At 37.7% G+C, this 18,792-nt stretch overlaps 1 protein-coding gene across 2 annotated transcripts in view; it reads right to left on the bottom strand.

The window, feature by feature from the left end:
- Positions 1-14,178, bottom strand: part of ASXL2 (ASXL transcriptional regulator 2) — a 235,476-nt gene extending 221,298 nt beyond the window's left edge. For both annotated transcript variants that reach the window (XM_077152315.1, XM_077152314.1), the window contains exon 1: positions 13,838-14,178. In XM_077152315.1, the coding sequence (XP_077008430.1) occupies positions 13,838-13,894 (57 nt within the window). In that variant the 5' untranslated portion in view covers positions 13,895-14,178. The remainder of the gene's footprint in view (positions 1-13,837) is intronic.
- Positions 14,179-18,792: the final 4,614 nt, after the last annotated feature.

Consider the following 18,792-nt stretch of genomic DNA (forward strand, 5'->3'; position numbering starts at 1 on the left):
AGACAGTGTTTGTATTTTAGAACCACACATACTCTTTGAGACCAAGGGAAGAAAGTTTTATTTGATCTGGAACTGAAATTTTTTGTAATGCATAATCTAATTCAACTTATCTGTATAGCTCCTTGAACAACTGAAACACAGGAAGCACAAAATAAGAAAGACATTCTTTAATCCTGTATAGATTATTGTAATGCCTGGAAACATCCTAGAGTATATTAAGCAGGTAATCAAAAAATTTGGGGAAAGTCCCCTGAGGGAGGGAAGAAAGACTATGGAACTATTAAACCTTACCATCAGGGAATCCCCTGACACTATGTCAAACTTTAGGGATATATAAAGCAATAGGCCATGCCCTCGATCAGGAGGCTTACTCTTGTGAAGCTTATGTAGGTAGCGGAGAATCTTAAGATTACCTATAGGCATGCCTAAGAGTTACTTCTAGAGGATCTCTGTTGTTGCTCAGATGTGGCCTCAGTCTCTCTAAGTCCAACTCTGCAATGATAAATCCAGATCTGGCACCATGGGATCAACAATTCCATCCTGACCCAAAAGGGGGTAAAGAAGTATAATTTATACAGTATCAGTTGCAGAGAGAGTTCAAATAGAGTCGAGAGGCTACTCTGGAGGCTGCTCTTATGCAAGCTTCAGGTAGATCTTGCTACCTATCATAATCTGCAACCCCGAACCAGGACCACTCCAGCCAATCCTAAAGAACACCTAGGGCAATGTATAAGATTCCACAAGCATTCCAAGCACTAGAGTAACTTTTCAGAAACCTCCACCTCCAGATGGGGCCTGGTCCAGATAAGGCCTGAAACTTAGTCCAGCCTCTCCAGGACATCAGATAGTTCCATCTCCCTATCCCATATTAGTGATGGACCCTTCCAATAGCAAAAATTTAGAATTGCGATAGCCTAAACAACCCCAAAGAGAGGCATGGAAAGATCAAAAGTAATGGTGGAATTATACAAAGAAGATAGGACTTAACAAATGAATATGAATGCTGAATCATTCAACTGCTATCTCTTTTAGTCTGCAATATTTTAGAGCAGCTAGAAGTAAAAACCTAAAATTGTGAAATTGTAACCCATGTCAAAGTCTGAAATATGTTCTCAACTAATTGCAGTGCTGTCCTTAGAAATTTATAGTTTTTTTGTATATATGGTATTGCTCACAAAAAAAGAAGGAAAAAAAAACATCGACTGTGATGGTAAAAAAGTATTTAAGCCCTCTAGCCTCCTATATTCTGGAACAGCTAGAAGGAAAAATCTGAGAAGATCATATGGTAGCCCATGACAAACTCTGGGATCTGTCCTGTAACCACCTGTTGGAGAATGCTTTGAAAACTATTGCTTTTTTATTTATTTTCTTTGTATACGTGTTATAATATACAATAAAAATGTTAAAAAAAAAAAAAACAAAAAAAACATTCCAGATGGATACAAGATCTAAAATAAGAAATAAAACTTCTGGTTATTTTTATACTAAAAAAAAAAAAACCCAGAGGGGCCAGCCTCTCCAAGAACATCAACTAGTTCAATCCCCCTATCCCATATTATCAAAGCCCCTATGAAAAAGTTAGAATGGGCATAGCCAAAATACTCCTAAAGATTGGAAGAAGGATCAAAGGAGAAAGAGGAGTTATCACAGAGAAGAGAGGATTTAACAAGTGAGTATGACTACTGAATCATTATATAGATATTTCTTTTAGTCTCCAGTGTTTTGGAGCAGCTAAAAGGAAAAACCTGAAATTGTGAAACATTACCATACCAAACTCTGAAATCTGTTCTATAACACTTGCTACAATGTACTTTGAAATGTACTGCTTTTTTATATGTATATTTCACAATAAAAAGTTGAAAAAAAAAGTAATGATAGACTCTCTTGGTTGCTGGAGTACAGCTGGGTCCCCCAGATGGTCCAATGAATTAAAGAAAATACTTTATCAGAAGAAGATGGCCTCTGCACAGCTGCAGAGAACTTTCATGAGTGCACTGGTAATTTCCAATAAGATATCAACTGACCACAGTCTTTAGTGTTAGTGCAGAGGCTCCTAGCAGTTTCAAGTATCCTGTATCACATATGTGAAAGGAATATTTCCAGAGTGTGCTTATGGAACAAGATACCTAGATGATATTTACATCAAAATTCTGAGAGAAGATAAAAATTGTCCAGGATCTACACAGTTAGTGAAATGGATGCTAGGATGTTGTGATGCTTTACAGAAAAAATATTTAAGGATGGTTATTCTAGCCGTATACACCAATATAGAAGATTCTCAGACAATTTCAGAATGTTACCAATTTAAATTCAAGTACATGAGTAAGTACACCAGTTATGGACCTCATAAGTAAAAACCAAAGCAATGAAGTCCATATCTTTCAATTTCTCATTCTCAGTTTAAGCAGTTAGACAGTAAAACATCAGAACCTGATGTGTCTGAAAGCAAAGCAAAAAGTGGAAAAACCTTTCAGAGTAAGATGGTTAATGGAATTCAGCCATTAAACTCTTCTAAAGAAAATTGGAAGAGAAGCCAAAAAAAAAACAGTCCTCCATCAGTTTGATTCTTCTAGTCAAGAGTCAGTGCCAAAAAGGAGAAAGCTCAGGGAACCAAAGGAATATATACAAAAATTATTTTCTCTTCTGCATGTTCACAAAGCTCTTCTCAACATTTAACCTAAAGTGCACTATATTACCATTTCCCTACCTCTGAAAATTGGTACATAGTCTTCAGCAATTATTCTCACACTAAAACGAAGTTTTTGTCGTTCTTATGAAGACAAGGCCAAGAGAGTTTTTAATAAAACCCAAAATAGCAATGTCATAGTTGAATCTATTCATCATCTATTTAGCATCAATGTCTTCCATTTTGGTGGACACTTCCTTCAAGCATATACTGCATTATATTGAAAAGTCACAGACATGAACTGCATTAACTTCTAAGGCACTTTTAAGCCATTTTTTTAAAAAGTAGTGTTTATTATGGTATTAAATTTTGATAGGGATTAACTTTTTAATTCTGTTAAAACAATACCATTTGACTGTGTCATTGTGTTATTAAAACAATGTTTTTCAGTACTTTGATACAATGTACTAACAATTCATAATGTACAATAAAAATTAGTGCTTTGCTTATTTTTTTTAATTTTTTTACTAAAGGTAAAAAGATAACTGATTTTTTTAAAAGTCTGGCATTTTTTGTTTTTTTAATAACAATAACATGAATAGCAATAGTGATAATTTATTGGGTTCTACTATGTGCCAGTCTCTGTTCTGAGAAATATATATTAACCATTTTAACCCTCATGACAACTTCATCAGTTAGGTACTATTATTATTCCCATTTTACAGAGAAGGAAACTAAGGCACAAAACAGGTTAAGCCTTCTCTCAGCTTCCATCACTCACAGTATACATCTTTGTTAAAGTACATTGTTGTAGTTTGCTAGCTGCCGGAATGCAACACACCAGAGACGGACTGGCTTTCAATAAAAGCGGATTTATGTTGTTAGTTCTTCAGAGGAAAGGCAGCTAACTTTCATCTGAGGTTCTTTCTTACATGGGAAAGCTCAGGGTAATCTCTGCTGGCCTTCTCTCCAGCCCTCTGGGTTCCAACAACTTTCCCCGGGGTGATTCCTTTCTGCACCTTCAAAGGCCTGGGCTGAGCTGCAAGCGCTGAGATGAGGTATGCCGAGTTGCTTGGGCTGTGCTAAGGTGTGCTCTCTCATTTAAGCACCAGCCAGTTAAGTCAAACGTCATTCATTGCAGCAGGCACGCCTCCTAGCAGAGTGCAGATGTAATTAGCAACAGATGGTTCACGAACCATTGGCTCATGTCCACAGCAACAGAACTAGGTGCCTTCACCTGGCCAAGTTGACAACTGAATCTAACTACCACATGTCCACCCTTTGTCAACTTGGCAACTACACACATCACCTTAAACAATACTAAGGTGCAAAAAATTCTCTTCTGACTGTGGACCTGTGAATTTCAAAACAAGTTGTCTGGTGCCAATATGCAAAGGAGGGACAGTCACAGGATACAGGTTTTCATTTCCATAGGGAGAAATTGGAAGAAACACAGATGTAAAACCTGCAAGGCAAGTGCCATGGAATTTCAAAGTCCACAAGTCATTTATCCTTCGGCTTTAGAAAGTGGCAGTTCCACCCTTTCCAAAGGCCTACACAAAGGCCCGACTCTCTGTGAACACAAACTTGGGGGATATTGAGGAGACCACCTTTTTCTCAGCTCCACCCTTCCAAGCATTGGGGCTGCACCCAGGTACTCTGCCATCTCCAGGGCACACGCTCAATCCCTTCATGTGGTGGCAGCCAGGCTCTCCCCAAACCCCAAGGAATGTGCTTCACTCTCTACAAGGCCTGAGGCGGCATGACTCTTCCACTGCAACCAGGTGGAAGGCCCATCCTCTGCCTTTGGGGCAAACTCACCCTCTCCACAGGCTTGGGTGGGTCTGCTCTCCTGGCCCGAGGCTTCTTGACTTCAGACCTGAGCCTCCATGGTTTTGTCTCTGAAGTTATTGTTCCTCCAGTGTGTCCCTTCTCTGAACTCCCCAGTCCAGGCTGGCAGTGGCTCTCTTTATACAGGTCCCACAGCACTCTCGTCGGCTTTCTATGCAGTAGCCTCGGATCATGTCCATCAGACATAAGGGGTTTCCACAAATTCTTCCTGGATAACTCCAGGTCCAATCCTGGCTTTCTCTGAGATGGCTGACTGGTTTCACATTTGGTTAAATCCTCACACAGGGCTCTGTTCTCTGGGGTCTCCCTTTCTGGAGGTCCAGAATTTTCCAGGACCTCAATTTCTGGTTTCTTTTTACTCAAGAGTTCAGTTTTCAGCTTATCTCTCTCCTGTCACATTTCACTATAAGCTGTGAGGAGAAACCAGGCTGCACTTTCGACATTTAATTTGGAGATCTGCTAAATATCCAAGTTCATGGCTTTTAAAATCTGCCCTCCAGCCAAAGCGATTAGTCAACTTTGCCAGGTTATCTGCCATTTTAAAACAAGGATCACCTTCCTTCCAGTTTGCAAAAACACGTGCCTCATTTCTGTCTAAGGCCTCATCAGAGGTATCTTCAGAGTCTACATTTCTACCAACAGTCTCTTCAAAACATTCTAGGCCTTCTCTATCAAGCTTCTCACAACTCTTCAAGACTCTTCCCCTTATCAATTTAAAAAGGCGTTCCAACATGTTTGGTATTCTCAAACTGCGGCAGCAGCACCCCACTCTCCAGTACCAAAATCTGTTCTCGTTTGCTAGCTGCTGGAATGCAATATACCAGACACGGAATGGCTTTTAAAGGGGGGAATTTAATGAGTTGCTAGTTTACAGTTCTAAGGCCGAGAAAATGTCCCAATTAAAATAAGTCTATAGAAATGTCCAATCTAAGGCATCCATCCAGGGAAAGAGACCTTGGTTCAAGAAGGCCGATGAAGTTCAGGGCTTCTTTCTCAAGTGAAAAGGCACATGGCGAACACAGTCAGGGCTTCTCTACCAGCTGGAAGGGCACATGGCAAACATGGCGGCATCTGCTGGCCTTCTCGTGGCTCTACCAAAAAGGACTCTGTCCAAAATGTTTCCTCTTTTAAAGGATTCAAGGAAGCAAGCAACTCCAGCTTCAGTGGGTGGAGACACACCTCCATGGAAATCATCTAATCAAAAGTTACCACCCACAATTGGGTGGGTCACATCTTCATGGAAACAATCAAAATACTCCCACTCAGCAATACTGAATGAGGATCAAAGGGTATGGCTTTTCTGGGGTCCACCACAGATTCAGACCAGCACATACATCTCAGTTGCTTTGTATTCTCTGTATTTTTAAGGTCCTCAAGGGGCTTAGACATCTACAGTGGTTCAATACATGTTGAATGAGTAACTAGTGCTTTTGAGCCAAGCCTTTTTGGCAAATCTTGGGAGACCCTCTCTCCCTTTGTTGAGGCTGCCCTCATTAAAAAAGAAAAAAGAGAGAGAGAGAGATAATGACAATTAAGGACAACACATGATACTGGATGGAATCTAAGAATGCAGGAGAAAAATCTCAAGAGGACATTACTGGGCATTGGGTAGATGGAAATACTAGCAGTCAATGAGAGGGAGGCATAAGGGGTATGGTATATATATATATGATTTTTTTTTCTTTTTATTTCCTTTTCTGAATTGATGCAAATGTTCATGGTGATGAATATACAACTAAGTGATGATATTGTGAGTTATTGATTATATACCAAGAATGGAATGATCATATGGTAAGAATGTATTTATATGTTGTTATGTTTAAAAAAAATTTTTTTTAATTATGAAGAAAAAAGAGGACATTATTAAGACATTACAAAAATGGAATACAGACTGTAAGTTTTATATCAATGTTAAATTTCTTGAACTTGATAACTGCTTTTAAGGTAATTACATGTTTCATAAGAAATGTACATGAAAGCATTAAGTGTTCAAGGATCACAATGTATATGAGCTGTTCTAAAATAATCAGACAATAGATAAGTAGAGAAAGAGAATGGTAACAAACTGGCAAAATGTTAAAACTGGTGGATCTGAGTATCTGGGAGGTTGCTGAAGCTCTCTGTATGAGTCTGTATTATTTTTACAACTGCCCTATAAGTTTGAAATTATTACAAAATAAAAAGTTAAAGGGTGACATCATCAACACAGTGATAAGACATCCCTTGAAAAACCCCCACCAGAGATTCAGCAAATATAAGGACAAATTTCACTTGCTGAAAATAATTCAACAGTGCTATATATAAAACATATAAAAAACTATAGATACATAATTTTATTTCATATGTCTTAAAATTTTTATGCACTGTAAAAATCAATGCATGCTTAAAGTATTTGTCCCCAAAGTGTAGTATCTGAAACAACCCATGCCAAACCAAAAACCTCCAATATTCATAAAATATAATACATAAGAGATTTTTATATTTATAAAATGTAAGCTATAAATGTCTTGCATGGGGATTTTAGGTTGTGCTTATGAAAGGTTGCAAAAATAATGTAATTATTCAAGAAATGCTATCGGAAGATTTAATTATACATTTAAAAAGCTTAACTAGTCTAGAATTTTCTACTGGCATTCCAGTTCCTAGTAGCTTGTATTAGTTCTGTACAATAAAGGCAATATATTTTAGAAAAAAAAAAAAGAATATTCCCAACCCCAACCAGGACCATTCCAGCCAATCCTAAAGAATATCTAGGACAATTTATAAGATTCCACAAGGGTTCCACGCACTAGCATAACTTTCCAGAAGCCTACAACCTCCAAATGGGCCCCTGGACCAGATAAGTCCTGAAACGTAGAGCGCCAAGTCTCTCCAGAACATCAGATCATTCTATTCCCTTATCCCATATTAGTGACAGACCCTTCCAACATGAAAAAATTAGAATGGCGATAGTCCAAACACTCCTAAAGAGAGGGATAGAAAGATCAAAGGTGATAGTGGAGTTATACAGCGAAGATAGGATTTAACAAATGAATATGAATACTGAATCATTAAATTAGTATCTCTTTCAGTCTTCAGTATGTTAGAGCAGCTAGAAGTAAAAACCTAAAATTGTGGAATTGCAACCCATGTCAAAGTCCGAAATATGTTGTCAACTAATTGTGATGCTGTGCTTTGAAATTTATTGCTTTTTTGTATATACATTATTTTTCACACAAAAAAAGAAAACAAGTCGATTGTGGTGATAAAAAAATATTTAAACCTTCTAACCTCTTATATTCTGGAGCAGCTAAAAGAAAAAATCTGAGGGGATCGTATGGTAGCCCATGACAAACTCTGGGATCTGTCCTGTAACTACTTGTTGAAGAGTGCTTTGAAAACTACTGCTTTTTGCTTTCTTTGCTTTGTATATATGTTATATTATTCAATTAAAAAGTTTTTAAAAATGAAAAAAAAATACTCCCTAATAAACCTCCTGCACGCTAAAAAAATTAAATTCCACTTGCTTAGAACTCTAGAGGATAGTAGAGACTGAAGAAGCTCTCCACAAATATTGAATCAATGAAGGGGAGAAAACTACCAGGCAAGAAACTTGCATCCCAGAGTGGCCAGCCCTCTTCCCTGCCCCATACTCAGTCCTGTGCAACTTACAATGTCTTCAAGGCAGTGACCCAAGTCCCTCCCACTGGGGTCACAGAGTATAGAGGAACTCACAACAGTTAGAACTTGGGCCCTTGCAACAACATGGAGAAGCCTTGAGGACATTATGCCTAATGAAATAAGCAAACACAAAAGGATGTATGATCTCACTGATATGAACTAAATATAATAAATTCAGTGTTAGAATCCAGATTATAGGTTACCAGGAGATACGCTGGGTTTAGAGATGGGGGAGTTGATGCTTAATTTCTATAGAATTTCTATTTAGATTGATTGGAAACATTTGAAAATGGATGGAGGGTAATAATATGATAGTAGCACAAGAGTGAATTACATAGGTGAATGTGTTTGAAAGGGGAAGCTTCAGGTCTTATATGTTACTAGAATAAAAATTAAAAGATAAAACATGGGACTGTACAACACAGTAAACCCTGTTATAGACAATGGACTATAATTAATAGTACAAATATAAGAATTCTTTTATGAATTAAAATAAACGTACAATACTAATAAAAGATTTTAATAATAGGGTGGTATATGGAAAAAATTACACTTAGTGTATACTATGGATGATAGTTAATAGTATTATTTTAATCTTTCATCAACTGTAAAAAAGGTGACTGACTACTATTTAAAAAAAAATAGTACAACTATAAAAAAGTGCTACCATCATCAACTGTGATAACGTTCCACAACAATGTTTGCATTGAGATGATATATAGGAATCTCGTATTATATGTGTGATTGTTCTGTAAACTCACAATTTCTCTAATAAAATTAAAAATTAAGAAGTTTTAAAAAATTATCCTGGGGTATGGGATATATACGTTTTCTAAATGTTCTAAAAATGATCATGGTGATGAATACAACTATGTGATGACACTATGAGCCATTGATTGTACACCCTGTATGGACTGTATGTGAGTGAAAATTTGCCAATAAAAATATTTTTTAAATAAAAATAAATATAAAAACAGTCTGGTGGTTCCTCAGAAAGTTAAACATAGAATTACCCTATGACTTGGAAATTCCCCTTCTAGGTATAAACCCCAGAGAATTAAAAACAGGGACACAAACATGCACTTACATACCAATGTTCATAGTGGTATTATTCACAGCCCAAGTGACCATCAATAGATGAACAGATAGACATAATGTGGCATTATTCAGGTATATAATGAAATGAATTTCTGATAAATGCTACGACATGGATGAACCCTGAAGACATCACATTGAGTGAAATAAGCCAGACACAAAAGGACAAATATTGTATGACTCCACTTACATGAAAGACCTAGAACAAGCAAATACATAGAGGCAGAGTAGATTATAGATTACTAGGGGCTAGAGGGACTGGGAATGTTTGTTGAGTACAGAGTTTCTGTTCAGGATGATGAAAAAGTTTTGGTAATGGATGGAAGAGATGGTAGCACAATACTATGAATGCAACTAACATCATTGAACTATACAGATGAAAGTTGTTAAAATGGGAAATTTCGTTATGCATCCTGCTACAATGAAAACATTTGACGTAGTATTCATTATTGAGTGAATAGTCTATAGATAGAATATAAAACAATACAAAAATCAACCTTTTTCTTTGGTCTACAAGTCATCTGTGAGAGATCTATCCTACGGATTGTGTGCCACATATTTCACTTTTCATATTCCGACCACCTTTTTTCCTGATTTCTATAACAGTGAACAAATATATCTTAAGTTTACAATTTCCAAAGTCTGCCTTTCTACCTACACACACTCACATATACACATAAACATAAACACACACAAAGTCTTCCATAACTGTTGATAAGTGAGGAGGGAAAAGTGAAAAAGGAAAACAGAATCAAGATCGTGCTATTTCAAAGTTTCTGCTTTGCAAACACTGCTAAAATCCTCAGAGATGTCATCAAATATTTAGATAATACAATGTCTTTTTTTTTTATTAAAGAATTAGGCCAACTTTGAACATGGTTCTAGAGTCAATGTAATGGTTCTCTATATCTCCGGCTTACACAAATTTTTCAGAATAAAAAACTAAACACTACACTACACCTTTCTCATCCTAATCATTTCATCATCACCACCACCACCACCACTGCTGCCCTTAAATTTTAACACACATGAAACTATTAACTAAATACCTGAATAATGCTTTTTATTACTAGAGTATTTAAACAAGTTAAATTTACGATCAATAAAGCTACAGTCCAATAGTCAATGAGCATTCAAGCCCAGTTGAATATCAGCTTCATTATTTCTTTTTTTGGTTTTCTTAGTTACTGAAACTAATCTGTAGTCTACATTTAAGTACGTTTTTTCAGTCTTTTGGCATAATTAACACATACTATAGAATTCATAAATAATTACAAGTCATTATTTTAATTTTTAAAATTGCTTATAAACTTTACATAAACCCATGTATCTCTCTCACATACGAAACATACTCACATATACACAGTATCTATCTTATTTAAACAAATTCAATTATTTGTTGCTATATTACTGGTCAGAAACATCACCCTGTTTTAATATGCCCTTAAAACAGGTTAGCGTACAATGCAGGTACCAAGAATAGTATAAAATAAGAAGTAGATACTGCCTATATTTGTAAATAATTTTATTATTTCCTTGCTGAAACTGTTCCTAGAACACTTGCCTTTAATGCCCTTGAAATAAATTTAACCCACTCTCCTAGTCCTCTTGATCTTCTAAATATCTGCATCACTTCTTAATTTAGGTCAAAGTTACTTTCGTTTGTCAATTTTCTGATCTCATTCTGCAGTCTGAAATATTAAAGATATGCTTCTGTCTACACTTACTTTTATCTATTCCTCCTACAAACAGAATTCTTCTAAACCCTGAGGTTAAGTTAATCTCATTTTACACATGATCAAACAACCCAAAAAAGAGGGTATTCTCTAGAAAGGGGGGGAAAAAGACAAGTTTTAGCATCATCATCTTCTTTCTAAACTTCACTTTTATTTATATTGAGATCTTTTATATTTGCCAGAATCAAATAAAAATGCCAAGCCACAATAAATTCTTTCAGAACTTCACTGATCAAACTAGCCTTTCTACCTTTTAACTAATATTTTTCACATGGCTAACTAGGGCATGAAATGTCAATTACAAATGTGCAAATGAGCTAACTGTAGGAAAATTTTAACACATGCAGACTAGTTTTTACTATTTGTCACAATTTTACAATCATTAGATTAATCAAAAAAATACTCTAGAAGTCTAGAGACAACATAAATAGCATAATTAGGGTGGAGTCTGCTTACCTATAATTAAAATTTGACATGCTTCTTTTAATAGCATGAAGAAGATTCTTTACATAAACCCATGTATCTCTCTCACATACGAAACATACTCACATATACACAGTATCTATCTTATTTAAACAAATTCAATTATTTGTTGCTATATTACTGGTCAGAAACACCACCCTGTTTTAATATGCCCTTAAAACAGGTTAGCGTACAATGCAGGTACCAAGAACAGTATAAAATAAGAAGTAGATACATAGATATCTAAGAAGTAGATATATACATACGATGGAATATTATGCAGCTTTAAGACAGAATAAACTTACGAAGCATGTAATAACATGGATGGACCTAGAGAACATTATGCTGAGTGAGATTAGCCAAAAACTAAAGGACAAATACTGTATGGTCCCAATGATGTGAACCGACATTAGAGAATAAACTTGGAATATGTCATTGGTAACAGAGACCATAAGGAGTTAGAAATAGGGTAAGATAATGGGTAATTGGAGCTGAAGGGATACAGACTGTGCAACAGGACTGGATACAAAAACTCAAAAATGGACAGCACAATACTACCTAATTGTAATGTAATTATGTTAAAACACTGAATGAAGCTGCATCTGAGCTATAGTTTTTTTTGTTTGTTTTGTTTTTTATATATATTTTTTGTATTTTTTATTTTTATTTTTCTCTCTCTATTATCATTTTATTTCTTTTTCTGTTGTCTTGCTATTTCTTTTTCTAAATCGATGAAAATGTACTAAGAAATGATGATCATACATCTATGTGATGATATTAAGAATTACTGATTGCATATGCAGAATGGAATGATTTCTAAATGTTGTGTTAGTTAATTTTTTTAATTAATAAAAAATATATATCAATTAAAAAAAAAAAAGAAGATTCTTGAGGTCTCCCTCAAGTACAGGTAAAATAGTCTTTTGTGGAGAAGCAAGCTCCCTGCCACATCAAAAATTATTTCTATAGTTTTATCTTTTAGAGAGAAACTACCAAAAGAGTCACAATTATGAAGAGATATTGTAAGTGAAAACAATTAATTTAAAAAGGACTATTATTTTTTCACTAACTTTTTCATATTGCCAACTAAAACAAAAACACAAGTTTAAGACTCATCAACCCCCTAATGCACAAAGTTTACAAGACAATGCACAAATTTGGGGAAATACATTTTTAAACCTAGATTTGGGGAAATACATTTTTAAAACTAGAAGATAATAAACCAAAACGCTAGCAGATGTAGCTGACGGCTGAAAAAAGTGATTTTATTTTCTTCTTTATATTTTTCCATAACTTTCCAAATTGAATACATACTGCTTTTATATTAAAAAAAAAAAAAACTCATTCAAAAAACAAACCACACAACGTACAAAAAAGTCTCATTAAGAAGGACTCTGCAAGTTGTCCAGGTATTACTGGTATAATTCATAATTAAAAATAATGATCCCCCGAAAGAAAATAATGCTCCCGCACCTTCTCACTTCCCAACACTGAAATGCTGTTTACTGTTCTATTATTTTTCTGTTGCACACTCAAGAACGGAGTGAACTTCATTCTCATTCCTACACATATACAAGCTTTTTACTTTTTTCTTAGATGTAAAAGTTCTCACTAATCCTTAATATTCCATGTTTGAAAACCTACCTCTAAAATTCGATGACAAAATTTGCAAAGTTTTACCCACTAATTAATACAACTTCATTGGCCCACCATCACTACGGAAAAGTGAAGGCCGAGTAAACTACACGTCCCACCATGCATTGCTGCCTTGTTCAGAGTAGGTCTCTACGGAAACAGAAAAAAAAAAAATTCTACAAGTCCCACCTGTTACTTCGTTTCTAAACACCTCCTGCACTTTCAGCTCAAACGGCAACAAAAACAAAACCTCGTGATGGCACGCCGGATCTCAGAGCCCAGATAAACCGGGGACCCGAGGTTAGGCAGCAAGTCTGCTTTAGCCGGTAAATTCTATCAGGCTCCAAGCGTTCCCCTCCTCTTTCCGGGGCTGAATGCACGCACAAGCGTTCTCCTATCTGCATCCAATGGGGACTCTTTGAGCCGCACAAGGGAGAAAAACGGGTTACTATGTAAGCACAACAGACTTCCCCATGCCGGGCAGGGGCGACCAGAGTCGGGGCGATAACAACTTGACCCCGACAGACTGCCTCAGAACACCTAAAGGACATGCCGCTGACGCTGGGAGCAAACCACAAGCCCGCGGCGACCCCCTTACGCTGCGCCTCCATTTCACAGGGATCACAACCTCAACACTAACCGTCGCCCTCTCCGCGAGGTTTTGTACCCCTTCAGCCGGGTCGCTGCGACAGTGACCTCCCTTCCCGTGCGACTAGCGGGTGGCAAGGAAACGAAATCCTCCCGGCCTTCCCTTTCGCTCCCTCCCCCTTACCGTCTTGGCGGCCTCCGCCCAGGTCCTGCCCTTCTTCCTACGGCCCTTTTCCCTCATGTCGGGTCCTGAACTGACTGGGTGGCTCCCGTGTCCGGGCTCCGGCCGCCCTCCCTGCCTTCTCTGCCCTGCGCTGCTTTTCCCGCGATGCCGGGAAAGGTGGGAAAAAGGGGAAGTCAGGCCGGAGAAGCACCCAAGCAGAGGCGGCGCGGGTGGCGCGCGGGGTGGGTTATGGGGCGACCGGTCCTCCTGCTGCCGTTGCCACTGCTACCGTCGCTGCCATGTTGGGCCCTTACTGTACAGGCAGCCGCTGCGGTCATGTGACCGCTCCCGCGCGGCCGTCCCTACTGTACGCAGCCAGCCGCGCGAACGAGCCCGCGCGCGCCCCCGCCTCCCGCTGGAGGATGCAGAGGGAGCAGGAGAGCCGGCCGGCCGCGGCGCCTGGCCACTCCCCAACCGTTCAGGTCTCCGCCTCTCTTCAGGAGCATGCGCGTAAAAGGGAGTCCGACGCTCCTGTGCGTCGGGCGTCTGACGCTCACGCCTATCACGAAATCGGCCTGCGGAAGCGGAACTTGATCGGTTGGTGGAGGCTCATTGGGAAGATCCCTACCGCGTGCCAGGTTGTGGGGACGTGGAAGAGTTTGGAGACATCCCGTTAGGGTAGCCTGTCACTTTCAGTAAGCCCTGTACTTTTGTTTTTTAGTCACATTTTACAGTGCATTTTTATAAAGATAATGATTTTGAAGATTTCCGACAATTTTCATCTACGTGTTAGCTACGTTTGACTGATGAGGCAACCGAGAGATCCAGTGACTTGGCATACGCGCCTGTCCACAATGTGAGGCCAAAAAACAAATTGCAAGTCCTTTCTGACTCTCTAGAATGTTGTTGTTTTTTTAAAAAAAAGAAACATAACAGACTCCGGAAATAGACGTATTATGTGGTCAATTGCTTTTTTTTCTATTTGTTCTTTAAACCATATCCACCAAATAAGACTGCTTTAAAAAAAAAAAAAAAAAACTGGCAGTAATTACATTCACGCTTTCACATGTACATTGTCTCATCCAGGATAGAAACAGTGTCACATTTACCTAATGTGAACCCAGTCCCTAGCATACTGCCTGTAATATCAGGTGCTCTGCAAATATTTGCCGAGTGATTCAATTTTGCCGTCAGAAACCATTATTTGTAGTGTCCGTAGCAGCCTTCTGAAAGATCCAGAATGTGGCATTTCCCATGCCATTTCCACGTCTTTATACTTTGCAAAGTAAAACTGTGACAATTACTGATCTGCCAAACCCACCTAGTTCCAGAGGCTGCCCGGAACAGTCTAGTAAATTAATCTATATACTGAAATAGAACTGAGGACACAGTACTGCCTCTTTGGAGGAGTGGCAGGTTAGAAAAATATGTAACTTAGAGTTCATGGATGGGTTTTAGGAGTTGGTGAACCGCCTAAAATCGTAGGCGGTATTTTGTGTGTAAATTAATATGTGCATTTTTTGAGAAGAAGATTCATAGGTTTTCTTTTTCTTTTCAAAAGGGGCCTTGTTACACAGAAAAAAAAATTTTAAGTGGGAGTTGGAGATGCTATCTTCTTTATATTTCCCCTTTAGTCATTGATCAGACGGCCCCATTTCAGCAATTGATATGGCTATAGTTTCATAAATTCCTTTAGTAATTCAGTACTACCCATAACACTCACAGTGATTACCATCCCACTACAAAGCCTGGACCTAAAGTCAGTTCAAGCAGCCCTTCTCCATCTCCCAGTTATTGGCTAGGGCTTACCTTACACCCCTACTGCCTGGGCATGGCAGCTCTACCCCACTTGTATTTAGTCCCTACAGCCAGATACTCCCACTGTCTTTACTTTGCATTTTGGAGTTTTATTCCCAGATTTTAATTTCAAAAGGAGATAAGGATTGCAATATTGCGTTACCTACTTTTTTATCTTCCACAAGTATGAATGGGTTTTTTAATTATTTATTTTTTAATTAAATTATAATTGCCTAAAGAGTGTTTTAGTCCCATGACTGTTCATGCAGATTTTATGCCTGTTGCATCTCTTCTATCATTTCCACTCCAGTTCTGTAATTTCCTAAATGTTTTATCTATACTCAAGCCCCTCCTTCAAAGGATGCCAGATTTATCTTCTTAAAATTCCACCTAAGTGTAAAATGGTGCAGCCGCTATGGAAAACAGTTTGGCAATTCTTCAGAAGGTTGAACATAGAGTTGCCATATGACCTAACAATTCCTCTTCTAAATATATACCCCAAAGAGTTGAAAACAGGGACTTGAACAAATATTTGTATACCAGTGTTCATGGTAGCATTATTTACGATACCCAAAAGATGGAAGCAACCCAAGTGTCCACCAGCAGGTTCAAAAATGTGGTATATCTGTACAATGGAGTATTATTCAGCCATAAAAAGGAACGAAGTCAGAGAGTGTGAGGGTAGTTCAGTGGTAGAATTCTCGCCTGCCATGCAGGAAACCCAGGTTAGATTCCCAGTCCATGCACTTCCCAAAAACAAACAAAAAAAAAGCAAAACTTCAACAAATAGTGCAGCAGTAACAGGATACTCACAGGGAAAAACAATGAAATGTGACCCCTGAGGCGGTGTGATGGTAGCTCAGTGGTAAAATTCTCGCCTGCCAGAGACCCGGGTACGAGTCCCACAGCCTGCCCAAGCACACACACACACAAAAAGCAAGAAAGGCACTTAAAAATAATAATAATAAAAATAGTGAGTTCCCTGTTTATAAGATTTCTCATTGTAAAAATCCCACAGATATATGTTGGTTGTACAGAAGCAGGTACTGAATCTCAACTCCTTGTGCAAGTAATTTATCAGCATGCTCTCAGGAGAAATATGTAAGGATGTGAAGGAAGCATGAGAGACAAGGAAAGAAGCTAAGCAAAGATGTCCAGCCCCAGCCTGATATCACCAGGAGCTCTTGAGCCTAAATGGTCCCACAGAATTACTCAACTTTGAAGTAAAAGACTGAGCTTTTGTCTCCTCTTAGCAAACAGTCTTAAATGGAGGCTCTCTTCTCGAGGGACAGGGTTCATTGCAACCCAAACATTTCCAGGAAGGATGCCTCTTGGTGACCAAGGGCAACTCTCTGGAGAAGGTTGCAGCTGCGAACACCTAGTTACCAGTACTTACAGCAGCTGAAGGATACGTGCAACAGAAGGGGGTCTGGGCAAGGCAGAATAGGGTCTGTTACAAATTATAAAAAAGAAAATTTTAATTCCACTACCTAGACATCACCCAGATCATTTTCATATTTTGCTTACAATAAAATAGCATGTATAGGATGACACAATTATATATATATTTAAATACACATACATCTTTCTATAAAAAGAAAAGTATATTATGCATGCTATGTAATCATATTTTTATACTTAAAATATATTACAGACTCTATTTCCATTTTGAGAAATATGAACCTGTAATGTCAGGGGAGATGTTAATACAACACACCTCATATTTCCATGTTTTAGAGGAGTTGTCCTGGCTTCTTGCTCTACCCCTTACACATGCCCTAACCTGAAAAGCAATGATTGGGAGTGGCAATCATAGGTCTAGTTTCTTCATTGTCAAAGCAAATCTATTAAAAGGCCATCAGCACAAAGAATTCACTTCCTTTGCTTTTTCTCCTTCACCCTGGGACAGTGTGAGTTACTGAACCTTATTAAAGATGTCTCCTTTGGAGACTCAGACTTTCACTCAGATGGGTTATCTTAAGTTCTAGCAAGCACGTTTGACCCTCACCACCCATTTTATCTTCAATGGTTTTTTCGTTATGAAGGTGACATCTTCATTTCCACCTGCTTGCCTCCTGTAGATATCTCTCAGTTGTTTTTTTTTCTAAATTTGGGCAGATTGGACTGGTTGACACCTCAGATTCCAACATATAGTATAATTTTAAATAGCTATATAAAATATCATAATATATTAATTCATAGAGATTAAATCTAGGATATAGGTCACCAGGAGATAGAATGAGGCTAAAGAAAGGGAGTAGATGCTTAATGTGTGCAGCATTTCTAACTAGGTTGAATGTAAATGTTTGGAAATGGACACAGGTGATGGTAGTACATTATGGTGAGAGTAATAAACACATAATAAGCACATTATGGTAAACGTAATAAACAGCGCTGAATTATGTGCATGGGATTGTGGTGGAATGGGGAAGTGTATGCCACTAGAAGGAAAGCTAGAGGTTAAAACATGGGACTCTATTACCCAGTGAACCCTGTGGTGGTTGATGACTGTAATTAACAGCACACATATAAAAATGTTCTTTCATGACTGAGAACAAATGTACATCATTTTTATAAGGAGTTAATAAAGGAGAAGCATGTGGGGAAATGCACTTATTGTAAACTATGACCTATATTTAACAGTAATATTTTAATATTCTTTCATCAACAATAACAAATGTACCACACCCATGCTGGGGGTCAGTAATATGGGGGGGACGAGGGACATGGGATGTTTCTTGTTTGTTTGTTTGTTTGTTTGATTGTTGAGTAATGAAAATGTTCTAAAATTGATTGTGGTGATGCATGCACAACTATGTGATGATACTGTGTATACTTTAGAAGGATTATACGTTATGTGAATGTCTCAATAAAACTGCATTAAAAATAGCTATATATTCCTGTGTGAATAATGGACAACAATTTTAACTAATCTCCATGTTTTCCCAATTTTTCTATTATAAACAATGCTGAGATGAACATCCTAGTACACACTTTATTACTCATTAGTAGAAAGGCAGCTAATAAATATTAATATAAAAAAGACAAGGTTTAGAATCATATGCATACTATGATCCCATTTGATGGAAAAGAAAAAAAAAAAGAGGGGAGGATAGACATTCTTTTTAGCTACTAGTATCTGAGCCCCCTTCCTCTATTTGGAAATTTCCCATCTACTT

Source organism: Tamandua tetradactyla, chromosome 3, assembly GCF_023851605.1.
Source record: "Tamandua tetradactyla isolate mTamTet1 chromosome 3, mTamTet1.pri, whole genome shotgun sequence".
Classification (NCBI taxonomy): Eukaryota; Metazoa; Chordata; class Mammalia; order Pilosa; family Myrmecophagidae; genus Tamandua; species Tamandua tetradactyla.